The sequence below is a fragment of the Myxocyprinus asiaticus genome, chromosome 1 (genome assembly GCF_019703515.2).
Source record: "Myxocyprinus asiaticus isolate MX2 ecotype Aquarium Trade chromosome 1, UBuf_Myxa_2, whole genome shotgun sequence".
NCBI lineage: Eukaryota > Metazoa > Chordata > Actinopteri > Cypriniformes > Catostomidae > Myxocyprinus > Myxocyprinus asiaticus.
In genome coordinates, this window is record NC_059344.1 from 21,385,994 (window position 1) to 21,412,711 (window position 26,718).

General features: G+C 38.3%; 2 protein-coding genes across 2 annotated transcripts; one reads left to right on the forward strand and one right to left on the reverse strand.

The window, feature by feature from the left end:
• Nucleotides 1-1,480: 1,480 nt before the first annotated feature.
• zgc:162171 (uncharacterized protein LOC565931 homolog) lies at nucleotides 1,481-6,769 on the reverse strand. The gene is made up of 3 exons (XM_051698073.1): nucleotides 6,237-6,769; nucleotides 2,192-2,472; nucleotides 1,481-2,059 (listed from the first exon to the last, which is right to left on the reverse strand). Exons 1-3 carry the CDS (start codon nucleotides 6,427-6,429, stop codon nucleotides 1,859-1,861), a joined length of 675 nt encoding a protein of 224 aa, XP_051554033.1. The 5' UTR covers nucleotides 6,430-6,769; the 3' UTR covers nucleotides 1,481-1,858.
• Nucleotides 6,770-10,172: 3,403 nt separating this feature from the next.
• Nucleotides 10,173-26,409, forward strand: rab39bb (RAB39B, member RAS oncogene family b). The gene is made up of 3 exons (XM_051698097.1): nucleotides 10,173-10,824; nucleotides 14,973-15,199; nucleotides 22,307-26,409. The coding sequence occupies exons 2-3, from the start codon at nucleotides 14,985-14,987 to the stop codon at nucleotides 22,731-22,733; spliced, it is 642 nt and encodes a 213-aa protein (XP_051554057.1). The 5' UTR covers nucleotides 10,173-10,824; nucleotides 14,973-14,984; the 3' UTR covers nucleotides 22,734-26,409.
• The last annotated feature ends 309 nt before the right edge of the window (nucleotides 26,410-26,718 follow it).

Genomic DNA, 26,718 nt, shown 5'->3' on the forward strand with positions numbered 1-26,718 from the left:
CAGGGAAGATTATGATTTTAGAGAAGTAGTTAGTAATTGTCAACCACAAGCTCAGAGCTGTTTGGTTACATAATTGCAATTAATTGCTAATTTCCACAATTACTTAATTAAGTAATTTACTTAATTAATTAATTTCATGTTTAAATTGCAGTGATAGAAGCTTTTGAATTTGACATTTTTTACTTAAAAATGCTATGGGAAGTCAAACTAAACCAACTTAATTTAAATAACTAACACCTTATTTTTATAGGGCTAGTAAAATATTCTGACTGTACTCGTGCATAGACCGCTTTACTGAGATGGGACTTTGCTTCTAGAGAAAATGCTTGATTCCTTCTGAAATATTGTTTTCCTTTCATCAGGCTCTTAATAATTTACAGTAAGCCATCTCTTGAAGTATCTGAAGGCAAACATGGCCAGTTTGTTAAACATCAGACATTGTTAGAATAGGAAGAACCTTTGTCCATAATCTGTCCAAAATTCATTAAAAACTATAATAGCCTAAACACATAAAAGGGATAGTTCAACCAAAAATGAAAGTTCTCATCATTTAATCACCCTCATGCCATCCCTGATGTGAATGACTTTCTTCTGCTGAACACAATCAATGATTTTCAAAAGAATATCTCAGCTCTGTAGGTCCTTACAATGCAAGTGAATAGTGGCCAGAACTTTGAAGCTCCAAAGAGGATATTAAAGCAGCATAAAAGTAATCCACACAACTCCAGTGGTTATATCCACATCTTATGAAGTGAAATAATAGGTGTGGAAGAGAAACAGGTTAATATTTACTGTAAGTTCTTTTCTTATTAAAAAATGTCCTCCCTGCCCAGTAGGTGGTGATATGCACGAAGAAAGTGCAAAACAAAAGAAGAAGAATGTGAAAGTGGAGATTAATAGTGAAAAAGGACTTAAATATTGAAATATTGGAGTCGTGTTGATTGCTTTTATGCTGCCTTTATGTACTTTTTGAAGCTTCAAAGTTCTGGTCACCATTAATTTGCAGTGTATGGACCAACAGAGCTGAAATATTCTTCTAAAAATCATAGTTTTTGTTCTGCAGAAGAAAGAACATCATACGCATCTGGGATGGCATCAGGGGGAGTAAATGATGAAAGAATTTTAAAATTTTTGGCTGAACTACCTCTTTAACAGAAAATACATAAAATAAAAATATAAAAATGAAGTTTAATCTTGTCTCCTCCACCTCGTCAGTGCTGTTCATAATGTCGGGGCTGTCTAGCAGTTTAAAAGGTTTGACTTCTTTCACAGTGCTTTAAAGTAGAACATTCTCTGTATTATGTCTAGCTGTTGGTTTGAATGGGCTTGCCATCTGCAATCTGCAAACTTCTGAAAAATAATTCTGGTTAAGATGCAGTATTAGACTCATTATTTAACAGAGTTTTTAGAACCTCATACTTGAACTTGTTGTGAATAAAATTTCAAAATTATATAAATGCACACACAAACTTTTAGGACACAGGCTTTATGTATGGCTTGCAAGTCAGAGGCTTAATTAGATACAAAAAGTTGAGGCGAAGGTGTACACACTTCTTTACACTCAGCACAGGATTTCAGTCTAAAACATTAAGTTTTTATCAGAAAAGATTCTGGGTAAACGCTTCGTGTTTTATTGATGACATTGTTGTTTTTGGCAAGTGTAAATGGAAATGCATATAACTGTAAAGGCTTCGTGGTCTTGTCTTTCCCACAAAAGCTTAGTTCAGCACAAACTGAAGGCCCAACAAAGGGTGTGACCTCTCTCTCTCTCTCTCTCACTCTCTGTCTCTGTGTGTGTGTGTGTATTTTTCTCTCTCTTGCTCTTTTTTGCTCTTTTTTTAACTGTCTCTCACCCTCTCTATAATTCAGTGTGGGGTTTTCTGCTGGACTGGATTTTAGTGCAGAAAGAGCAGCTAGGGCCACTGCGCTCTTGCAGGTTATAATCAAAGGCAGGCAGGACCAGTACACTGGGGTCTGATTCCACAGGAATGTCTTCCATCTCAGTGGCCATTATATTCTCTACAAGACACATGATGGCTGCATCAATGTTTGTATTGTCCTGAAAAAGAAGGAAGAGCATGAATAATTATTTTATATACATGTGTGGGCAATAATAGTCAGTTATTAGAATAGTACCATTTTAAAAGGATCTTTACTGGTAAAAAGTCATGGACCTGCCTATAATCTATACCTTGGCAGAAGTTTCGTACCAACCCACAAAGCCATGATCAGTGGAGAAATTGTCAAGTTTGGGCAGTTTGGAACATAAACCATATCTCTGTTGGTCACACTTGTTGGCCAGCAGAACAGCTGGCAGAGGCCGTCCATTGCCCAAGGCAACTTTAGAATCAAGATCCTTTTTCCATTTCAACACAGCTTGGAAGGTGGAGGCACGTGTCATGTCAAAAACCACCAGTGCCCCTACAGCCTCTCGGTAATACACACGTGTCATGTTGCCATACCTCTCTTGTCCTAAAAATAAATGAGGAAAATAATTGAAGAGTGTTTCCATGTGATTCACTCAAGTCATTTAAAGGAATAGTTCACCCAAAAAAGAAAATTCTCTCATAAATCTATAAATCTCCACCTTTGACCAGCCCTGACCAGTAGGTGGCGATGTGCATGAAGAATGCAAATCACCAAAAAAAATTTAAAAAAATAAAGAAGCAGCCTGTATGTGGAAGTGAAAGTGATAGTGGAGATTTATAGTAAAAAAAAAATAAAAAAAATAAAAACACTTAAATATTGAGCTGTTTCTCACCCACGTCTTTTATATCACTTCTGAAGATATGGATTTAACCACTGAAGTCATATGGATTACTTTTAGGCTGTCATTAAATGCTTTTAGGAGCTTTAAAGTTCTGATCACCATTTACTTGAATTGTATGGACCTCAAGAGCATAAATAGTCTTCTAGAAATCTTTGTTTGTGTTCTGCAGAAGAGTGAAAGTCATACACATTTGGGATGACATGATGGTGAGTAAATGATGTTAGAATTTTCATTCCTGGGTGAACTATCCCTTTAAATAATTAGTTCTTTTTCTATTTTATACTGGCACTAGTTCTTTTATTTTTCAGGATTTCGTTTTTCTTAAAGCTGAAGTGTGTCATTTTTGTGCCACTGGCACCACCAAATGGAAATGCAAAAAGAAAAATTTTTTACAAACAATTTTCACGAATGCTACCACCAGTCTGCCACAGATTGCGCAAACAGATAGTCCCGCCCCAAACTCACACTACTGGTTGAGTCAATGTTGCTCTGTCGGGTCGTCGGGACTCTCAAACAAACAGAGCAATATTTTTATAGTGCCACTGACACAGAATGTTTACAGTTTTCAAGGATATCAACATATGGATGGCTTACTTAAGTTTTTCTAAATAGCTAAAACACTAAACCCCATTCTCTGAACCAAATGCTCAGTGGCCTAAACCCATTTGTCAAATCAATTACTCTTTTTGCAAAGCTCTAAACACATTCTCACTCACTTAAACACATCACTGTGATGCACTTGTGTTGCAAAACGGTAAACACGGGCAGCAAAAGTTAAACACAACTACAACACAGTTGTCATCGTTTACACACAACGACTCAAAATTGTTCACACTTGTTTCTAATGATGTGAAAACGTGATGCTGAGGCAGAATGAATCTCTCATTGATTTAGATTTTGCAGTTGCACAACATTTTGAGTGAGTGTACTGTAATGTGTTTTTCATTTCATTCATCTTTGTTCTTTGGGGTTTTTGCAGTTGGACTACAGTATTTTTTTACAGTATGTAAGTGCTGAATACACAGACTGAATACCCCCCCAATATTTATACCATGATCAATGGAAACATGTAAATGCTTCACATTGCAACCCTGCCCAAAGTTCAAGCCAAATCTATGCCCTTGACTGAAGTTGTGATTACTATAGCCTGCTTTTTTTTTTCTTTCTTTTTTGACAGTAATTGTAATATGTGCTTACTATGTACAATAAACTTTTTTTTTTCTGTAACGACATGCCCTGGATGCTGTGTTCTCCATTTTCTGATGTAGTGTCTAATGAATGCTCTGTAGTTTTTATATATTTACTTGCTGTGTGTATGATCTGAAAGCATTGTTTGATTATGTTTTGAGGTGATTGTTTGATTTTGACAGAAGTGCCAGGGGTTTTGGGTATGTAGTTTGAAGACTTGGTTTTGTGTTTAAAGTTGTGAGAAAATAGGTGAAGCTTTCAAGAAATATGTTTTAGCAATTCAGAAAAACTGTAATACAGTTGTATGTGCATATCAAGCTGGGATAGGAGAAAGCATTTTAACATTGGAAAAAGATAATCTTCAGCTTTAAGTGAACTCAGACTGGCTAAACTTGGAGAGAAAGATCTTATTCTTAACCCTCTACTCAGCAAATCAGCAATGTGCATGCATTCCTTGCAGAAAGTGTCATAACATGTTATTTCCCATATCACATATACTGTAATAGGGGCTTGGCTGAACGACCTCATTGGAAGAGCAGAATAAATGTGGAAATTGTCAAAAGGACCTTTATTAATCTAGGAACATGACAAAAACATGGCTAATTAGACTGTCAAGGCTAATAAACAGGGTTTGCTATGGCTGCGGACCTTGAAATTTGGTTGGTACGTCTTATGTGAGGTTGTAAAACTATATTCAATTAGGGACGAGACTGTGAGTTAAGCCTGAGCTCAAAGGCACAAAAGCCATTATTAATATATGCTTCATAGTCAGTAACATCTGACATCAATTTTAATTTCGATAGTATCCACTTTTTGTCTATATTTTATATTCATGTCTGAGAGCTGTTGTGTGTGTGTGAGAGAGAGAGAGTGAGCAAAAAAAAAAAAAAAATGGTGTTAGTGTTTTCTGCCAGTAGGTGATGTGTGGGCCCTCACATGAGACCAATATAAGCATAAGATCAGTAAATATAAACACGAGAAACACATTCCTAATGCTGTGCTTTAGTTTAATTTGAGCATAAACACAGTGAAGGATTAATTCCACTGTGAAGTCACACACACACACACACACACACACACACACACACACTGTTGTGCTTGCTGTGAGCAGGAAAACTCTCTAAACAAGGCATGCCATGAAGTGAGCAGTGGCAAGCCAAGTGCAAAAATGATTACTCCAATTAATATTGTTCATTTCTTTCTGTAGTGCAGGCAAGATTATTTTCTAATTGAAGATAATGTCTCCTGTTGACAGTTAAAGGGATGGTTCACCCAGAAATTAAAATTATCTCATCATTTACTCACCCTAAGGCCATCCCAGATGTGTGTAGGCTATAACATTCTTTCTTCTGTAGAACACAAAACAAAATTTTAGAAGAATATCTCAGCACAGTAGGTAAATAATTCATACGACTCCAGTGGTTAAATCCATGTCTTCAGAAGCTATATGATAGGTGTGGGTGAGAAACAGATCAATATTTAAGCCCTTTTTTACTGCTACGTAATCCCGATTTCCACTACCACATTCTTTCTCTTTTATTTTTTGGAAATTCACATTCTTTGTGCATATCGCCACCTACTAGTCAGGGCTGGTCAAAGGTAGAGATTTATAGTAAAAAAGGATTTCATTATTGATCTGTCTCTCACCAACACCTATTATATCGCTTCTGAAGACATGGATTTAACCTGAAGTCCTTTGGATTATTTTTATTCTGCCTTTATGTGCTTTTTGGAGCTTCAAAATTTTGGTTCCCAGTCACCTGCATTGTACAGAACAACAGAGCTGAGATATTCTTCAAAAAATCTTTGTTTGTGTTCTGCAAAAGAAAGAAAGTCATACACATCTGGGATGAAATGAGGGTGAGTAAATGATGAGAGAATTTTCATTTTGGGGTGAACTACCCCTTGAATCAAGTGTCAGGAAACTGAAAGGTTGAGGGCATAGTCTTGCCTGAGATGTTCTTTTCATGTAGACTACAAGAGTTGACCTTTTTACAGTAATGTCTGAATATTTCCTTATTTATGTACAGTGTTTTTGACTCAGTGTTTCAGACATGGAAAAAGGGCATTGTTAACACAAATTACTTCTACTTCTACCACTAATAGGCCTACTACTACTACTACTACTAATAATAATAATAATAATGTTTATTAATAACTTTAATATATTTAACTTATATTATAATAAAATAATTTTGTCTTTTAATAAAAAAAAATAAAAACAAATACTGAAGCACGTGAACGGACTTAAACTGCAAGAAAGTTGTGCATATCTCACCAGCAATGTCCCACAACTGCACTCGAATGACTGTCCGGTGATCCCAATTCAGGACTTTCAAAGCAAAGTCAACACCGATCGTTGCGCGGTAATGTTGAGAAAAAATCTGATGGACATAACGCTTTATAATGGAAGTTTTCCCTACACCTAAATCTCCAATGACGAGAACTTTGAGTAACCACTCCTGCTGCATTTTAGTCCAAAAGAAAACGTTTATTTCTGTGCCGTATAGATAGCTTAAATGCAGTGCTCTCAACAATGCATTTTGGTTGTCGTGGATAGACTGAATAAATGCACTGTCTTTCGGCGGAGCTGATGGTGCGGGTATGACAGCTGGCAAAAATTATGCAATAGTGCGTTCTTCACATAGGTGAGAAGTTTCGCACTTCCTTTGCCTGTCGACAACTTTTCATCGCGCTGTGGAGACTTTCAAACAAAAATATTCCGAATGGTTTAAGCGAACTGAAGAAGCCCACTACAGTCTGCTGATCTGAATTTGAGGACTACAGTGGAGAATTTGGACTATTCTCCACTGGTTTGGCCATCGAGAAAATAAACTACATCTCCCATCATACTGATTTCCGGGTTTGTTCGTAAAACTTGAAATAGAGTGCACATAAAACAAGACGCTTTCCTTCAGAACGGCATTGTTTATTGTCAAACACATTACATACTAATACCACATTTAGAAATGGACCTTTAATGCTGCAAGTTTACAATGAAAAGAGGGTTTACAATGTTCCTTAACGTTTCTACCAATGCGTAAATAAATACTGTAATACAGTGCCTGTTGTTGCACTATCAACCGGACAGTGGATCAATGACGACAGCTCATGAAGTAGTAGGGTGTTGGAAATTTGTTTTAAAATGTATAAAATGTGTGACTGAAAAAAAAAAAAAGATTTCTTTTGATTATATATTGATAATTTGTGTGAAAATAAATAATAACAGAAAGTTGTTTTGATTCAAATTCAGTTTTTTTTTTTTTTTAAGGTGGAGAGGGGGGTAAAAGGTCAGCAGGGGGTTTATAGTGATATTGTGTAGATATAGGGGCAAAAGTTATAGTGCAAAATATGTCAACTAATGCAAATAATTTTTGGAGACAGTCAGATGCTTTTTGGAGTAAAAAACTAAAATAATGCTTATTCAAAATCACCACTTTAGAAAAAGTTGCACCATTTCCTGTTCATTTCTACCAAATTTGGCATTTCACATGTAAGTGCTGAATCTCAAGTATTCTATAAATAAATGAATCTCCATTGTGATTGGATCAGTCAATGTAAGCCCACTTTGAACAGTTTTCATTACATTTGTGATGTGGTCACAGATGATTTTTGTCTCTCTGATCATGTGCCTATTATTGTTTATGGCAATCTTTCTGGGTCAGTCTATAACCCATAAAATCTTCTATGGCCTGCCAGGTCTCTGATGCATATAACTCTTCTCCTTTGTTCCATACTACTGAGTCTCTCCCATCTAGCTTGGGTACAGATGAGTTGGTCTCCCTGTTTAACAGCACTTGCGCTGAAATCCTTTATTGCTCCATTTAATATTTTAAGAACTAAAGCCAGACTTCAGCCATGGCTCAATACCGATACCCACTTACTTAGACAAAAGTAGAGGAAAGTAGAGAGGAAGTGGAAAAAAGATAATATTTAGGTGTCGTATGATATTCTCAGAGACTGCATGACTAACCAGCACTCTGTTATAGCAGCTAAGGCACAATACTTTTCTGGCTTAATCTCAAGGAATTCCCATAGTCCTAAAGTTTTATTTAGCACAATAAACACAGTATTCAATCCTGCTGTTACTGCATTCCCCGTTGTTACCCTGACAGTGTGTGAAAGTTTTTTACAGATATTCATGGATAAGATCGATGCTATTACATCTAGGATCCTCCCCCTTGACCTTGATCAAGATCCTCTAGGTCCCACCTCTTTTCCTGCCCACTTATTAAAGTTTCAGCCTATTTCACTCACTCACCCGGTGGACACTGTCTGACATCTGAAGCCTGCTCACTGTTCTCTAGATATTATTCCCCCTCGCTTTAATATTCAAGTTCTGGATGTTGTCAGCTCTAGACTTCTGGCAATAGTGAACAGCAGCTTAGTGAATGGAAGGCTAAGAAGGGGTTGTGGTGCAACCCCTTCTTAAAAAGCCCAATCCTGACCCATCAGTTTTAAATAATTACAGGCCAATTTCAAAATGACCTTTTTTTTTATCAAAAATTCTGGAGAAGTTGTTTATCATCAGCTCTCTGTATTTTTAAATGAAAATAGTATTTTTTGACAAATTTCAATCTGGTTTTAGAGCACAACACAGTAATGAGTCTGCTCTCCTAAACTGTCAAATTACCTCTTGCTGTCTGTTGATTCAGGGAATTGTGATATTTAGTGCTCTTTGATCTTAGTGCAGCTTTCGACACTATATACCATGGAATTCTTCTGGAGCGTTTAAGACAGTGGGCAGGATTCAGGGGACTGCACTTAAATGGTTCTTCCTATTTGAGGGAGAGAACATTCTCTGTTGAAATTGGGGATTTCTCATCACCCTCTGCACCTATTACCTGTGGGGTTCCTCAAGGCTCAGTTCTCGGTCCTGTTTTGTTTTCTCTATATACAGTATGCTTCCGTTAAGTTCCATTTGTCAAAAACACAACATTGCATACCATTTTTATGCTGATGACACCAGGTTTTATCTCCCCCTGAAGTCGAGTGACAACTTGGCTGTAAAATCCCTCTTTGACTGTCTAATTGATATCAAAAGATGGATGGCATGCTTACATTCTCCAGTTTAATGAAACTAAATCTGAAGGTGTAGTGTTTGCCCCCTCTGAATCGGCCAAACATAGGTCTATAATCAAATATCTTGGCGCCCTCACCGCTAATTTACATACTCAAGCGAGGAATCTGGGTGTTATCTTTGATTCTGGTCTAAAATTTGAAAAGCAAATAAATTCTGTGGTAAAAGATGGCTTTTTCCAACTCAGGGCCATTACCAAACTGAAACCCTTCCTGTCTGGAGGATCTGGAGACTGTTATTCATGCATAGATTATTGTAATTCATTGTATTTGGGGCTTTCAGATGCTCCATTGTCAAGTCTACAGCTAGTATAAAATGTAGCTACTAGGCTCCTCCTGACTGGAACTAGGAAGCATGTCAATATTTCTCTGGTGATGGCCTCTCTATTGAACATATAGTTCTTTTAACTGTTTTTTAAGGGTCTGGCACCTCACTATATTTCTGATCTTCTTCATCAAAATCAGACCTCTAGGCCTTTAAGGTCATCACAGAGCCTACTTTTGAGTGTCCCTAAGTCCCGTTTGAAATCTAAAGAGGATCATGCCTTCTCTGTTGCTGCCTCTCCACATTAGATCTTGTGCTACAACTGAGTCTTTTAAATCTCTTTTGAAAACCCATCTTTTCTCTTTTGCCTATGAGCGTACCAAATGTACTGTATAAATGACATTTTATTCATGTTTTCATTGTGCATGTGTGTTTTTATCTTTCTTGTGTAAAGCACTTTGGTCAACATGTGTTGTTTTTAAGTGTGCTATAAAAAAATTAACTTGATTGATTAATTGATAACAAATTAATTCCCCCCACTTAAGAAAAACAATGTGTTTTATGGTAGCCTTTAGCCCCTGCAACAGGGAGGCTTTTAACCTCAAATACCATCCTTTCACTTATTGGACAGTTATTAAAAAAAAAACAACCTAACCTTCAACAAAACTGAAAATAATAAATAGGTATTTTGTCTCAAAATAAATGTAAACATTTCAGAGATTCTCATTAGCTAGGTCTACATAAATTTGCAACATTTTAAAAATTATTACATATTATATTAAATTACCTCAAAGTCAAACTTTAGACTTTACACTTAATTATCTCATGGATCAGGAAAATTTTGCAGTGTATAGTGACAAACAGGTGTTTAGGAAAGTGCTGTAATAGTTTTGGTTGCTATTTGGTGTTTTTGGAGAAAATAAAATTTAATATTTACCCAGGGGGGCTGTAGCCCCATTGTGCCCTAAACATAAATGAAGATTAAAAATAAAATAAAAGTTACTCTACGATGGCGATAAAGGCTAATATTGCCACTTTGGGTGATCATAAACCATATACGTCAAGGGAGTAAACATTCCTGAAACCTCGAGGTGAGGTGAAACCCGCGTTTGTCTGTCGCTGCTTTCAGAAGGATTGTAGTAATGGTGCTGATGCGGGATGAGTCAGGCTATATGATGCTGTTTGACTCGCTTCCATTTCATCAGCACATTTCTCCATCTTCCAAACGTGGATCTAAACATGACAGGCGTAAAGCATCTTTGACTTTTAAGCGACTTTGATCCTGTCCGTGACAATTTTAACAAAGCGCCGATTCATCTTTCGCAACATTCAAGCAAAAGAAATCGCCTACGCGGCGCAGTTTGTTTTTCTGTAGCGACAAATGAACTGGTTATAATTTGGATTATTATATTTATTTTATTTGTCTGTCATTACGCCCAGCGATTTCTAAAGAGGCTTCAACCCTTTTGAGACTATGGACTCTGCTGTTTGCCAGCTCTGAGGCGACCGAACAAAAAACAACGTAAGTAAAAAGCACCGAATAGAAATCTTCTGCATAAATAGGCTACTTGTTTGTTGCGGTTCCGGCCTCTCTTCGCTGAATAGACAACGGGTGTTAAATAGTTTTTGGCAAATTTAGAACAGGAGACAATCGTAGAGGCAAGGCCACCGTTAGCCAGCTACTGTAGCCCCGCTAAAACGAGTTTCAATCTCGGTGATGTAACAGGCATCACACATCGTCCATGGGTCAAGATGACTGTCAGAGGGTCTTTATTCAAACTTACTTGCATAAGAATAAACCCCAAATGTATGCAAAACAAAAATGGCTTAGAATGAAACAAATAATATAATGCTACTGTTGTCAGGGACGACATTTAGCGAATAAGGGATGTGTAGCTAATATGAACTATACAGTAAATGTAGGCCTATGATTTAACAAGGCAGCAAAACATTTGAGTTCTGTAATGAATAAAGATTAACCGCACCAGACCCTTGTCAGAACTCAGGCCTGCTCCATGCCAAGGATGAAGCTGACTGGTTTGTCATGTTTCATTCGTAACACTTTACAGTACACTCAAAACATAATTTTAGGCTACGCATTTTAACTTAATAAAAAATTATTCATCTTTAATAAAATAAAATAAAGTATTATATGTTTTATTAATTTAAAGGGATAGTTCACCCAAAAATGAAAAGTCTCTCATTATTTACTCACCCCCATGACATCCCAGATGTGTATGACTTTCTTTCTTCTGCAGAACACAAATAAAGATTTTTAGAAAAATATCTCAGCTCTGTAGGTCCATACAATGCAACTGGATGGTGATCAGACCTTTGAGGCTCCAAAAATCACATAAGGAAAACATAGAAGTAATCCATTCGACTCCAGTGGTTAAATCCATATCTTCAGAAGTGATATAATAGTGTGGGTGAGAAACAGTTCAAAATGTAAGTCCTTTTTTACTCTAAATCTCCATTTTCACTTTCACTTTTACATCTGAAAGTCTAAGTTAACCCACACCTATTATATCACTTCTGAGGATATGGATTTAAACACTGGAGTCATATGTATTATTTTTTATGTTTCCTTCATGTGATTTTTTGAAACTACAATGGTCTGGTCACCATTCACTTGCATTGTATGGACCTACAAAGCTGAAATATTCTTCTAAAAATCTTTGTGTTCTGCTGAAGAAAGCAAGCCACATACATCTGGGATGGCATCAGGGTTAATAAATGATGAGATAACTGTCATTTGTTTGGGTGAACTATCCCTTTAATTTAGTTAAAAATTACACAATTCAGCTTGATGAAATTTTGTTATGAAATTGAAATGTTTTAATCTTAAATATAGCTCAAATAGGCTAAAATATTTTCTTGAGTGGAAGGTGTACAATGGGGTTAAAGGCCCCTGGGGTAGAGCTTTTTTTTTTTTTCTCCCAAAACAATAAACAGCAACAAAAACAACCACAGCACTTTCCTTAACACCTGTTTGTCACTGACTATGCACATATACTTACTGATCCATGAGATCATTGTCTAAAGTTTGATTTTAAGGTCATTTGATTTAATTTTATATGTTTTAAAAAAGGTTGCACATTTATGTAGCTAATGAGAATCTCTAAAATTATCAAATTTATTTTGAGACAAAATATTTATTTGTCATTTTCAGTTTTGTTCAAGGTGATTAAATCACATGTTTTTATTAACTGTCCAATAAGAGAAAGGATAAAAATTGGGGTAAAAGGTTCCCCTGTTGCAGGGGCTGAAGGCCCTATAAAACACATTGTTTTTCTTAGTTCAAGTTCAAAGTGGGCTCACATAATCACAAGTGAGATATATTAGTTTATAGAATACTTGAGATATTGTGAAATGCCAAATGTGTTTGAAATCAACAGAAAATGGTTAACCCTTTTATGAAGTGGTTATTTTCAATGAGCATTATTTTAATGTGTTGCTCAAAAAAACGTCTTGCTGTCTTAAAAGTATTTGCCACAGTTGACAAATTTTGCACTTTAACTATTGTCCCTTTATTTACACGATATCATTGTCAGCCCCCTGGGGGCCTTTTACCCCACACTCCTTCGCCACTAATTTAAACTAAATTTAAAAACTAATTTAATCAGAACAAACTTCCCTTATAATTTCTTCTCACACAAATGTTGTAGCTCCCTCAATATTCAATAAAAAGAAATGTATACTTTCAATCTTGTTTGTGACCAGAAAAAAAGTACATTTTGCTTAAGGTTTCCTTTAGGCCTGTTGTACCCTATAGTTAACACGAACTAACAGTGAACAACACTTTTACATAATTTATTAGATTAAAAGTAAATTTTACATTACATTAAAGGGGTCATGAAATGCTCTTTTTTATAGTTTTATTATCTTCCCAGAGGTCCACTGATAATGTGAGTGAAGTTTTTTTTTTTTTTTTACCAAAACAGTCATAATTTTGTAATATATCATAAATATCCACCCTCTTTCTGGCCCTCTGTCTAAACACTCGGTTTTGGCCTCAGCTCCTCCTTTAAACGTCAACGTAAACACCCACTGTTCTGATTGGCTAACATCGTGCAGCCCCTCAAATACAGCCATATTTGAATTTCAATTGACAGAGAATGAACAACCCCACAATATTATAAAACTACATTGCATCTGAATATATTAAACTGTTCATCTCAAGCACAACTGTTAACACTCACACCCTGTCTACACCGGACGCGAGGGGTGCGTCACGTCAAAAGCCATAGAACTCTTATAATTAATGATGCTGTCTACCATGGAAGTGTCAGATGAAGCGTGTCACTGCAACAGTAAACAGGTGTCCCATTCCATTTTGCACTGCTGCTACTACTGCCAACAACTCAAATAAATGGTTTAGAAAGTTTGTGTCAACTCGCCCGGTGTAAACAACCTCAAGCTGTTGTGTCGCGTTGCGTCAACGGACACGCCCAGTGTTGACAATGTGTCAGCACCATAAACTATCAAACAGTCATGACATTTGAAATATTCATGAATGGAACTGTTTACGTATGTTTTTGATCGGGTCCAGTAGCATTTTTAACAGCCCCATCCTTCAATGACAATTCCTTGGCAAGCTTGAATCATTTTATTACTGGTTCACCAGCAGTCCACGCTGATATCAGTAGACAAAACATGCAATCCACGCTGAAATATGCCGATGACACATCCACATTACACACATACATAGTCCAAAGCACTCCGAAGACGCACACATCCAGTTTCCAGTATCATCCTGCACTGAGGTGCACATCATCAGAAATGCATCAAAACGGTCAAAGACGTCCATCTAGTGCGTGTTTACATACACCAACAATTAAAAATAGCACAGGGGGCGAAATAACAGTTTGTTAAGCAGTTTATGCACAAAACAACAAGAGGCAGAGCAGTAGGCCAATATCCTGGTCTCTCACTCTCTCTTTACGAAATGACCCCCCAGTGGGCGGGGCCAAGGGTGCGATGATGTAAAGTAGGTGTTGATGTTTTTGCCGTAGAGGCAGTCATGAATTAATGAGTACTCTTTGTGACATCACTAATATAAGGATGTAGAGAAGGAGGCATTTTGGCAGCTTGGTTTCAATAAATGCTTTTACTGCAATGGGGATTAAGTTTTGAGTTGTGAAATTTACAGTATGTTTTTAATAGTAAAAATACCTCTATGTCCAAATATAAATAACATTTGATTCCTCATGACATGACCCCTTTAAAAAGTATGTTAACAACATTAGTTAATCATTTATGAACTAACATGATCAAAAATGAACAAAAGTATTTTTGTTTTGATAAATTAACATGAACCAAAATTAATTAATTCATTAAATAAAATAATTAATAAAAATGAATGAATGCTGTAAAACATCATTGTTCATTGATACCAAATGCATTGACAAAGAGAAGCTCATTGTAAAGTTTTAGGCCTACCCATGTAAGTAAAATGTAGTATTCATATAGTATATAACCTATAGAAATGAATATGTAGTATTTATAAAACAATACATTACCAGAAGGTCACAGAAAAGATAAAAGTGAACCTCATTTCAATTCTGAATGTGGTAAACTAGTTATGCAGGTTTACAAAGATTTGCATTCTTTTCAGCAGCATGCAATTTACAGTACATTAGGCTTAATTTCTGTTTATTTATTTGACAGACCTGAATAGACATGGAAGCAATTTGGCTTTACCAATTTCGACTGATTGTCATCGGGGACTCCACTGTTGGAAAATCATGTTTAATTAGGCGATTCACAGAGGGCCGCTTTGCGCAGGTCTCTGACCCGACAGTCGGAGTGGATTTTTTCTCTCGCCTGGTAGAGATCGAACCTGGGAAACGCATTAAACTACAGATTTGGGATACTGCGGGCCAGGAGCGCTTCAGGTACTGTAAAGGCTAGCGATTACTGACTTGGATTATGTTTTATGAGACCTTACATGGAGGAAAGTATGATTCTGTTCAGGGTTCATTGGAGTAGATGACAGATTTTTCACAAAGAGAGGTTTTAGTGATTTACCTCACAAAACTAAAATCCTAAATTGCTAGTCAAGGATAAACTGATTGCATAATTTGGTCTCTTTTCCCCCCACATATTTCTTTTTTGAACACCATGTAAATAATGCCTGTTTTAGTTCAGCGACATACAGTTGAAGTCAGAAGTGTACATACACTTAGGCTGAAGTCATTAAAACTCATTTTTTAACCACTCCACAGATTTTATATTACCAATCTATAGTTTTGGCAAGTTGTTTAGGACATCTACTTGTGTATGGCATGAGTAATTGTTCCAACAATCATTTACAGACAGATTGTTTCACTTTAAACTGACTATATCACAATTCCAGTGGGTCAGAAGTTTACATACACTAAGTTAACTGTGTCTTTAAGCAACTTGGAAAATTCCATAAAATGATGTCAAGCCTTCAGACAATTAGCCAATTAGCTTCTGATAGGGGGTGTGCTGAATTCGAGGTGTAGCTGTGGATTTATTCTAAGGCCCACCTTCAAACTCAGTGCCTCTTTGCTTGACATCATGGGAAAATCAAAAGAAATCAACCAAGACCTCAAAAAAAAAAAAATTGTGGACCTCCACAAGTCTGGTTCATCCTTGGGAGTAATTTCCAAACACATGAAGGTACCACATTCATCTGTACAAACAATAGTACACAAGTATAAACACCATGGGACCACGCAGCCATCATACAGCTCAGGAAGGAGATGCATTCTGTCTCCTAGAGAAGAACGTAGTTTGGTGCGAAGAGTGCAAATCAATCCCAGAACAACAGCAAAGGACCTTGTGAAGATGCTGGAGGAAACAAGTAGACAAGTACAGTGGTGTGAAAAAGTGCTTGCCCCCTTCCTGATTTCTTATTTTTTTTGCATGTTTGTCACACTTAAATGTTTCAGATCATCAAACAAGTTTAAATATTAGTCAAAGATAACACAAGTAAACACAAAATGCAGTTTTTAAATGAAGGTTGTTATTATTAAGGGAAAACAAAATCCAAACCTACATGACCCTGTGTGAAAAAGTGTTTGCCCCACCTGTTAAAACATAACTGTGGTTTATCACACCTGAGTTCAATTTCTCTAGCCACACCCAGGCCTGATTACTGCCACACCTGTTCTCAATCAAGAAATCACTTAAATAGGACCTGCCTGACAAAGTGAAGTAGACCAAAAGATCTTCAAAAGCTAGACATCATGCCGAGATCCAAAGAAATTCAGGAACAAATGTAAAACAAAGTAATTGAGATCTATCAGTCTGGAAAAGGTTATAAAGCCATTTCTAAAGCTTTGGGACTCCAGAGAACCACAGTGAGAGCCATTATCCACAAATGGCGAAAACATGGAACAGTGGTGAACCTTCCCAGGAGTGGCCGGCCGACCAAAATTACCCCAAGAGCGCAGCGACGACTCATCCAAGAGGTCACAAAAGATCCCACAACAACATCCAAAGAACTGCAGGCCTCACTTGCCTCAGTTAAGGTCAGTGTTCATGACTCCACCATAAGAAAGAGACTGGGCAAAAATGGCCTGCATGGCAGAGTTCCAAGACGAAAACCACTGCTGAGCAAAAAGAACATTAAGGCTTGTCTCATTTTTGCCAGAAAACATCTTGATGATCCCCAAGACTTTTGGGAAAATACTCTGTGGACTGACGAGACAAAAGTTGAACTTTTTGGAAGGCGTGTGTCCCATTACATCTGGCGTAAAAGTAACACCGCATTTCAGAAAAAGAACATCATACCAACAGTAAAATATGGTGGTGGTAGTGTGATGGTCTGGGGCTGTTTTGCTGCTTCAGGACCTGGAAGACTTGCTGTGATAAATGGAACCATGAATTCTGCTGTCTACCAAAAAATCCTGAAGGAGAATGTCTGGCCATCTGTTCGTGACCTCAAGCTGAAGCGAACTTGGGTACTGCAGCAGGACAATGATCCAAAACACACCAGCAAGTCCACCTCTGAATGGCTGAAGAAAAACAAAATGAAGACTTTGGAGTGGCCTAGTCAAAGTCCTGACCTGAATCCTATTGAGATGCTGTGACATGACCTTAAAAAGGCAGTTCATGCTCGAAAACCCTCCAATGTGGCTGAATTACAACAATTCTGCAAAGATGAGTGGGCCAAAATTCCTCCACAGCGCTGTAAAGACTCATTACAAGTTATCGCAAACGCTTGGTTGCAGTTGTTGCTGCTTAGGGTGGCCCAACCAGTTATTAGGTTTAGGGGGCAATCACTTTTTCACACAGGGCCATGTAGGTTTGGATTTTGTTTTCCCTTAATAATAACAACCTTCATTTAAAAACTGCATTTTGTGTTTACTTGTGTTATCTTTGACTAATATTTAAACTTGTTTGATGATCTGAAACATTTAAGTGTGACAACCATGCAAAAAAATAAGAAATCAGGAAGGGGGCAAACACTTTTTCACACCACTGTATCTATATCCACAGTAAAACGAGTCCAATATCGACATAACCTAAAAGCTCAGCAAGGAAGAAGCCACTGCTCCAAAACATCCATAAAAAAGCCAGACTACAAAAATTTAACTATTTGGCCATAATGACCATCATTTATTTGGAGGAAAAAGGGTGAGGCTTGCAAGCCGAAGAACACCATCCCAACCATGAAACATGGGGGTGACAGCATCATGTTGTAGGGGTGCTTTGGTAAAGGAGGGACTGGTGCACATCACAAAATAGATGGCATCATGAGGAAAGAAAATTCTGTGGATATATTGAAGCAACATCTCAAGACATCACCCAGGAAGTTAAAGCTCGGTCGCAAATGGGTCTTCCAAATGGACAATGACCCCAAGAATGCCTCCAAAGATGTGGCAAAATGGCTGAAAGACAACAAAGTCAAGGTATTGGAGTGGTCATCACAAAGCCCTGACCTCAATCCGATAGAAAATTTGTGGGCAGAACTGAAAAAGTGTGTGTGAGCAAGGAGGCCTACAAACCTGACTCAGTTACACCAGTTCTGACTGGAGGAATGGGCCAAAATTCCAGCAACTTACTGTGAGAAGCATGTGGAAGGCTACCCAAAACGTTTGACCCAAATTAAACAATTTAAAGGCAATGCTACCAAATACTAACAAAGTGTATGTAAACTTCTGACTCACTGGGAATGTGATGAAAGAAATAAAAGCTGAAATAAATCATTCTCTCTACTATTATTCTGACATTTTACATTCTTAAAATAAAGTAGTGATCCTAACTGACCTAAGACAGGGAATGTTTTCTACGATTAAATGTCAGGAATTGTGAAAAACTGAGTTTAAATGTATTTGGCTAAGGTGTATGTAAACTTCTGACTTCAACTGTATTTATGCTGATGGGATAATTATTTTTCATTTACAGTATCAAATAGTTTCTTACACATCAAGAAAAATTCCAACCTATTAAGTTTCATATCACCAGCCATACCAGGGGTTAAACTGCTTATCCATCCACAGGACTGGTGTTCCCATGGTAACCATGTTGATGCATCTTGCCCAGATTTAGATCTTATTTTTGATGACAGACTGATTCACACATCAATTTATATATATATATATATATATATATATATATATATATATATATATATATATATATATATATTTTACCTCAGGTGATTCATGGAGACAGCCTATAATATACAGTGCATCCGGAAAGTATTCACAGCACTTCACTTTTTCCACATTTTATGTTACAGCCTTATTCCAAAATGGATTAAATTAATTATTTCCCTCAAAATTCTACAAACAATATGCCATAATGACAACGTGAAAGAAGTTTGTTTGAAATCTTTGCAAATTTATTAAAAATAAAAAACGAAAAAAAAAATCACATGTACATAAATATTCACAGCCTTTGCCATGACACTCAAAATTGAGCTCAGGTGCATCCTGTTTCCACTGATCATCCTTGAGATGTTTCTACAACTTGATTGGAGTCCACCTGTGGTAAATTCAGTTGATTGGACATGATTTGGAAAGGCACACATCTGTCTATATACAGTCCCACAGTTAACAGTGCATGTCAGAGCACAAACCAAGCCATGAAGTCCAAGGAATTGTCTGTAGACCTCCGAGACAGGGTTGTATCGAGGCACAGATCTGGGGAAGGGTACAGAAAAATTTCTGCAGCATTGAAGGTCCCAATGAGCACAGTGACCTCCATCATCCATAAATGGAAGAAGTTTGGAACCACCAGGACTCTTCCTAGAGCTGGCCGCCTGGCCAAACTGAGCGATCGGGGGAGAAGGGCCTTAGTCAGGGAGGTGACCAAGAACCCGATTGTCACTCTGACAGAGCTCCAGCATTTCTCTGTGGAGAGAGGAGAACCTTCCAGAAGAACAACCATCTCTGCAGCACTCCACCAATCAGGCCTGTATGGTAGAGTGGCCAGACGGAAGCCACTCCTCAGTAAAAGGCACATGACAGCCCGCCTGGAGTTTGCCAAAAGGCACCTGAAGGACTCTCAGACCATGAGAAACAAAGATTGAACTCTTTGGCCTGAATGGCAAGCGTCATGTCTGGAGGAAACCAGGCACCGCTCATCACCTGGCCAATACCATCCCTACAGTGAAGCATGGTGGTGGCAGCATCATGCTGTGGGGATGTTTTTCAGCGGCAGGAACTGGGAGACTAGTCAGGATCGAGGGAAAGATGAATGCAGCAATGTACAGAGACATCCTTGATGAAAACCTGCTCCAGAGCGCTCTGGACCTCAGACTGGGATGAAGGTTCATCTTCCAACAGGACAACGACCCTAAGCACACAGCCAAGATAACAAAGGAGTGGCTCGGGGACAACTCTGTGAATATCCTTGAGTGGCCCAGCCAGAGCCCAGACTTGAACCCGATTGAACATCTCTGGAGAGATCTGAAAATGGCTGTGCCACTTTCAACCTGATGGAGCTTGAGAGGTCCTGCAAAGAAGAATGGGAGAAACTGCCCAAAAAAGGTGTGCCAAGCTTGTAGCATCATACTCAAAAAGACTTGAGGCTGTAATTGGTGCCAGAGGTGCTTCAACAAAGTTTTGAGCAAAGGCTGTGAATACTTATGTACATGTGATTTTTTTATTTATTTTTTATTTTGCAAAGATTTCAAACAAACTTCTTTCACGTTGTCATTATGGGGTATCGTTTGTAGAATTTTGAGGAAAATAATGAATTTAATCCATTTTGGAATAAGGCTGTAACATAACAAAATGTGGAAAAAGTGAAGCGCTGTGAATACTTTCCGGATGCACTGTAGATATATTTTTTATATTGATGAATGCGACTCAGAAGATATATATATATATATATATATATATATATATATATATATATATATTAAAAACTCCTGCAGGGAATATAAATATTTGGTGAATCATTGCCTTCAACAATGTGACAAATTTCTGACTTTAAGTGATGTCAGTACACACTCACAATCATATGAATGTGTCATCTTGTTTATTGAGGCCTCACAGCATCCTTCACAGCTCACTATGTTCCCAGTGGTACCCTACACACACTCACTCTGATGCTATTTAAAAGAGTTTTTTATTCTACCTTGTTTTTGTCTTGGCATTCTGTTGCAAAACTCTACTAATACTCTAATGTAAAACTCTACTGTTTCTGTCATCTCCTTGCCTGTCATACACGCAAACCCTTTCTCCAGGGCTTGACATTAAGCACTGTCATGTGCTTGTCCTCCAGACAAGTAAATTGGTCATTCACTTGTCCAAGTAAATAAGTTACTTGTCCGGAGAGAAAAAAGGACATTTAAGTTACATGCTCAAGTAATGTCAAAGTTTAAGATGCCCAACCTAATAGTGTACCTATGCAATCAACTCAATTCTCTGTGACAGAGATGTAAACTGCACCGGGTAGGGGAGGTGACTATTGTCATATGATAATTATTTTATGTTATGTATGGTAGTCAAATAAAGGAAAGCCTCCATCACCACCATTATCAACAGGGGTTCTCACTCTCCTATGGAACGAGATCTGCTTTTTCATCATGTTATTGCAGCAAGATCTACCATGTACAATATAGTCTGTACATTATCACAATACCAAAATGTCAGTAGTCAGTAGTGAAATTTGATTCTCAATACCAGCTTCAGAACTACAACAAATAATAACACTAACTAATTTGTTAATTATGGAAGAATGGTTTCAAGTTCTTAGGTAATTATTCAAGACTAGTAAACAGTCAGCGATAAAATAACAATAAAAAATCAGTGCTTTTTTAACAGCTTTAAAAGTTTTTAACAGCAGTATAAAGTATTCAAGAAAACATTCAGAATGAAATGCAACATAAAACTACTGGTCTTCACTGTATGATTATAATACTTTTTAAAGTTACTCAGTCAAGAGCAGTGAGTGTTTTCTCGTTTTCTTGTTATGGTTGTTTGATTATTATAATGTCACACTAGACGGTAGCAGGTCTATTAGCTTACATTTATTTGCTTTTTTCTCTGCTGTTCACGTTCACTTTAGACATCACTCTCTGTGTTTACATGAATACCTCACCAAGACTTTTGAAATGTATTTGACAGTTCCAGCACGCATTAGCGTGGGCATTTTCAGCACAGGCACATACGCCGCCTGTCAATCAAACAGGACGCAGCTGTTACTAGATCGCTAGTTAATTATAAAATTACGTGCTCTGGATAACTTTCAACAGCAGAATAAGAATATGAACTTTCTAATAAGTGACAGGCCTAGGCTATCACAAATAAAATGAAATAAAAATTATCTTTCACTTGCCCTTTCAAAAATCCACTTGTCCTGGACAAGCGGACAGGCGTTAATGTTGAGCCCTGCTTTCTCAGATTCATTATCAAGATGCATGTACAGGTTTAGTTACACATTCTCAAATTCTCCATTTCTCATAAATACATAATCTGTATACTTTAGTTTTTTTAATCTCTAGTCTGTCTTTAAGCCCTTTACCTAACCCTACAAATTTGTCCTTTTTTTCTTTCATGCATATTCTCATCCTTCAGGTCTATTACCAGAGCTTACTACCGTAACTCTGTAGGAGGTCTGCTGCTCTTCGACATAACAAATCGCCGTTCCTTCCAGAATGTCCACGAGTGGCTAGAGGAGGCACGCAGCCATGTACAGCCCCACAGCATTGTCTTCCTGCTGGTGGGTCACAAATGTGATCTGGAACCACAGCGTCAGGTGAGCCGACAAGAGGCCGAAAAACTAGCTGCTGCGTATGGCATGCGCTACGTGGAGACTTCAGCACGTGACGCCATCAATGTGGAGAGGGCATTCACAGAGCTAACGCGGGATATATTTGAGTTGGTGAAGAACGGGGAGATTACCATCCAGGAAGGCTGGGAGGGAGTGAAGAGCGGCTTCGTACCAAATGTGGTGCATTCCTCAGAAGAAGTGACAAAGGGTGACCGTCGGTGTTTCTGTTGAGTCACCAATCACCACCCTGGTATCTATTAAACGTTTGGGCCCTGGTGGTCAATAGGAACGCTCCCTCCAATCACAGGGTCAGTCTTCAACTCCCTGATTAATTACATCCTCACCCCCTTCCTGCCTGCTGGATTCCTAAAGTCCCAACACATCCTTCACTTTTCCATACTACTTTTCTTATTTCCTGAATCACACAACCTTGTATATGGCTGAACAAAACTAGTCTCAGACTCTTGGTAATGAAAGGTTTGTATATGTTCAGAATCCTCACTGAATGGCCTATCAGAACTACAACCCCAATTAAAAAAATTTGGGACAGTATGAAAAATGCTAATAAAAACAAAAAGTAGTGATTTATAAATTATATTCACCCTTTGCTATATTGAAAGCACCACAACTACACATTATATGATGTTTTACCCTGTAAATTTCATAGTTTTTTTAATTTTTTTTATTTTGAAAATGTACAGTAATTTCAAATCAGATGATTGCAACAGGCTCCAAAAAAGTTGAGACGGGCAATAACAATTTGACGAGTTGAAATAAGGCGATGTGAAACAGGAGATGTTAAACAGGTGAGGCAGTTGTTTCATAATACTGTATACTGTTGTGGCAGACAAGCCTCTCGTTCATCGGGAAAGAAGGAAGAAGGAACCGGATTAACAATCAAAAAGACTTTAATTCAACATAAAACACTGAACTGAAACATAACAAAAGCGCACACACAAAACACTGCTGCGGCGTCTCTCTCTCTCTCTCTGGCGTCCCCGGCTCCTCCTTTTGTCTCTCTCCCGCTGATTGGGCATCTCAGTGCCGGGCATGACTCCTCTCGGCCTCTACGGCCTCCTCCTCGTCACATACTCCCACCTCCCGATTCAGGCCGGGGAACCTCCGGTCTGGCTTACTCCCCCCCCCCTTTCCTGGAGGGGAGGAGTTGCCCTTTCTGCCATTCCGTCACCAGCTGGTCTTCCCCACATCCTGGGTACCTGGGTAGAACAAGGGGAGGGGAGAAAGACAGCGGGAGAGAAAGAGAGAGAGAGGGAGAGAGAGAGAGAAATTAAAAGATAAAACCTCTGGTTCCCAACCATTCAGTCCTCAGCCAGCTGTACAGTGATCCTCCGCGACACCGGGCAATGGCACTGGATTCTGCCTCCTGGTGGCCAGCAGCGGTTCCTCCACCTCCCGGAGGACGGCAGCGGGTCCTTCGTCCCCTGGTGGACGGCAACAGCGCCTCCGCTTCCTGGTGGACGGCAGCGGTTCCTTCACCTCCCAGCAGATGGCAGCAGAGACTCTGTCTCCTGGCGGATGGCAACGGCTCCTCCGCTTCCTGGTGGACGGCAGTGGCTCCTCCGTCCGAATAAGGAGCCTCCAAAAACAGCCTAGTCCTTCAAGACCAAGGATAGTTCAAGACTTGTTAATTTGCCAACAGATGCTTCAGCAAATAATCCAGCACTTTGAGAACACTGTTCCCCAAAGACAAATTGGAAGGATTTTGGGCATTTTACCCTCTACAGTGCACAAAATATTTAAAAGGAATAGGGTCAAATCTCGGTGCGTAAAGGCCAAGACGAAAACCATTTCTGAATGTGCATGATCTCTGATCCCTATGACATCATTGTCTTAAAAAACGGCACACATCTGTAATGGATATCATGAACATGGGCTTGGGATAACTTTAGTAAACCTTTGGTAGTCAACATCACTCGCCACTGCATTCACAGATGCAAGTTAAAACTTTACTATGCAAAGCAGAAGCCCTACATCAACACTGTCCAGAAGCGCTGCCGACTTCTCTGGCTTGGTCTCAACTTAGATGGAAAGTAGAACAGTGGAACTGTGTTTTTTGGTCTGAAGAGTCCACATTTCAAAAAGGTTTTGAAAAACAAAGCCGTCGTGTTATCCGGGCCAAAGAGGAAATGGGCAGTTCAAGCTGTTATCAGCGTCAGGTCCGAAATCCAGTGTCTGTATGAGCCAGAAGTGTGTCAGAGCCCATGGCATGGGTAACTTGCACATCTGTGAGAACACTATGAATGGAGACATTTATGTAAAAATTTTGGAGCAACATATACTGCCATCCAGCACCGTCTTTTCCAGGGACATCCCTGCATTTTCCAGCAGGAAATGAAGACCCTGTACAAATACGCAGACCTACAAAATGAATAAATGGGGGAAAACTCCACTTTCTAAACTTAACAAACTTGTGTCTTCAGTGCCAAATGCTTAATAAGTGTTATTAGAAGAAATGGTGATGTTTCACAGTGGTAAACACTCGACTGTCCCAACTTTTTTGGAGCATGTTGCAATCATCTGATTTGAAATTACTATACATTTAAAAACAAAAATTAAATTCACAGGGCAAAGCATATAATGTGTAGTTGTAGTGCTTTCAATATAGCAAAGGGTGAATATAATTGACAAATCACTCATTTTTGTTTTTATTAGCATTTTCCATACTGTCCCAACTTTTTCGGAATCGGGGTGTATATCTGCACTTTAATTGTATGTGCACATCTGTCCATCATTCTATCGAGCCACTAAAGTTAAACTTCCCAAATGAAGAATTAAGAAGTTTGCTTCAGACTTTTTGCTTTTTCCTGCATCTGGGACTGAAACTGTTCCAGGTGTATTTTTTAGGTTGTATAACGGAGAAATAACTGAATAACACTAGTTTTACTTGCTGACTGCACTAATGAATGCTGGGATACCTATTTCTGTTGACTTGAAGAACTCAGATTTGAACAATGTGATGGCTGGGGGTGCAACTGAATATTGACTTTTATCTCCAGGGACAAAAGGAAGAGAGGATATACTGCGATACAACATGAAGAACTAGAACTGGGCAAACACCTGACTTGTAATGTTGCAGAATTATACCGATTTCAAAGCAAACTTGATTTTCAAATGTTATCAAAGTGGTTCGAAATGACTGTCACTCACATAGTATGACTGTAAATCATATCACCTCATTTTAAGATCTAGAACAAATATATGTCCCCTTATTACTGTTCCAAAGGGATTAGTGAAAGTCTGTAAGTGCGAGCCACAGATGGAATATTAAAATTTGGGTGCATTGATTAACTAAGAACATCTCTTATCACACATTACCACTGGAGGCCTCTGGTTGTCACCAGAATTATAAAGAAAACCTTAATCTGTTGTACTTTGGTGCATTCTTTACACCATTTATCCCAAAGAGTGTTTCTTATGTTACAGCTTGCTCCTCCTGTAGGTTTTTTAACTGCCCAGTGAGGGTCCATACCTTGTAAGCATATCTACACAAAACATGTTTCCTGAGAGCTTGCATTTCCATGTATTTTAAAAACAACTTTACTTTCTGACATTACTTGCTCTTCACCTTCACTTTTGAGCCGACAGCTACTTTCTTTACACATGGGACAGGATTTGTTGATACTGTTCACCATGTTAAACAATGGACTGAGCAGTTAATGTCACATAGCTGGATGATATGTTAGGGAAGGGCCAGAGAATTTTGTATTGGGTTTACCACTTGATGTCTCTCCGTATGCTTTTTGATGCTGGTGTGATTTGGACTTTCTAGGACTGGAATCGAGTTGTACAAACGCTACTGACTCTGTTTCAGTGAATTTGAAACACCCTGTACCTCTTTATGAAGGGAACTCAAATCTACTAAAAAATAAAGTAACGTTAAAATCTGTCTGGTTGTGTAGTCCAAACCAAATTTCTGACCATTTACTATCCACCTGGGGTAATGTTAAGATTAACAAGAGAGTCCCTGATGATATGTCCTATGAGTTTGTTGTTTAAAAAAAAGAACTTCCCTTTTTTAGGAAAGGGAAGTTCACTATGTAGTCTTCAGTACTAGCCTAAATGATTGCCAGTGACTGGAATACAAGTATGACTGCAATTCCATCCCTGTCTTCCAGTCACTGGCAATCTTTTAGGCTAGTGCTGAAATCACTCTTCTTTAATTTGTTGCACCCATCAAAGCATATACATCTTAGAC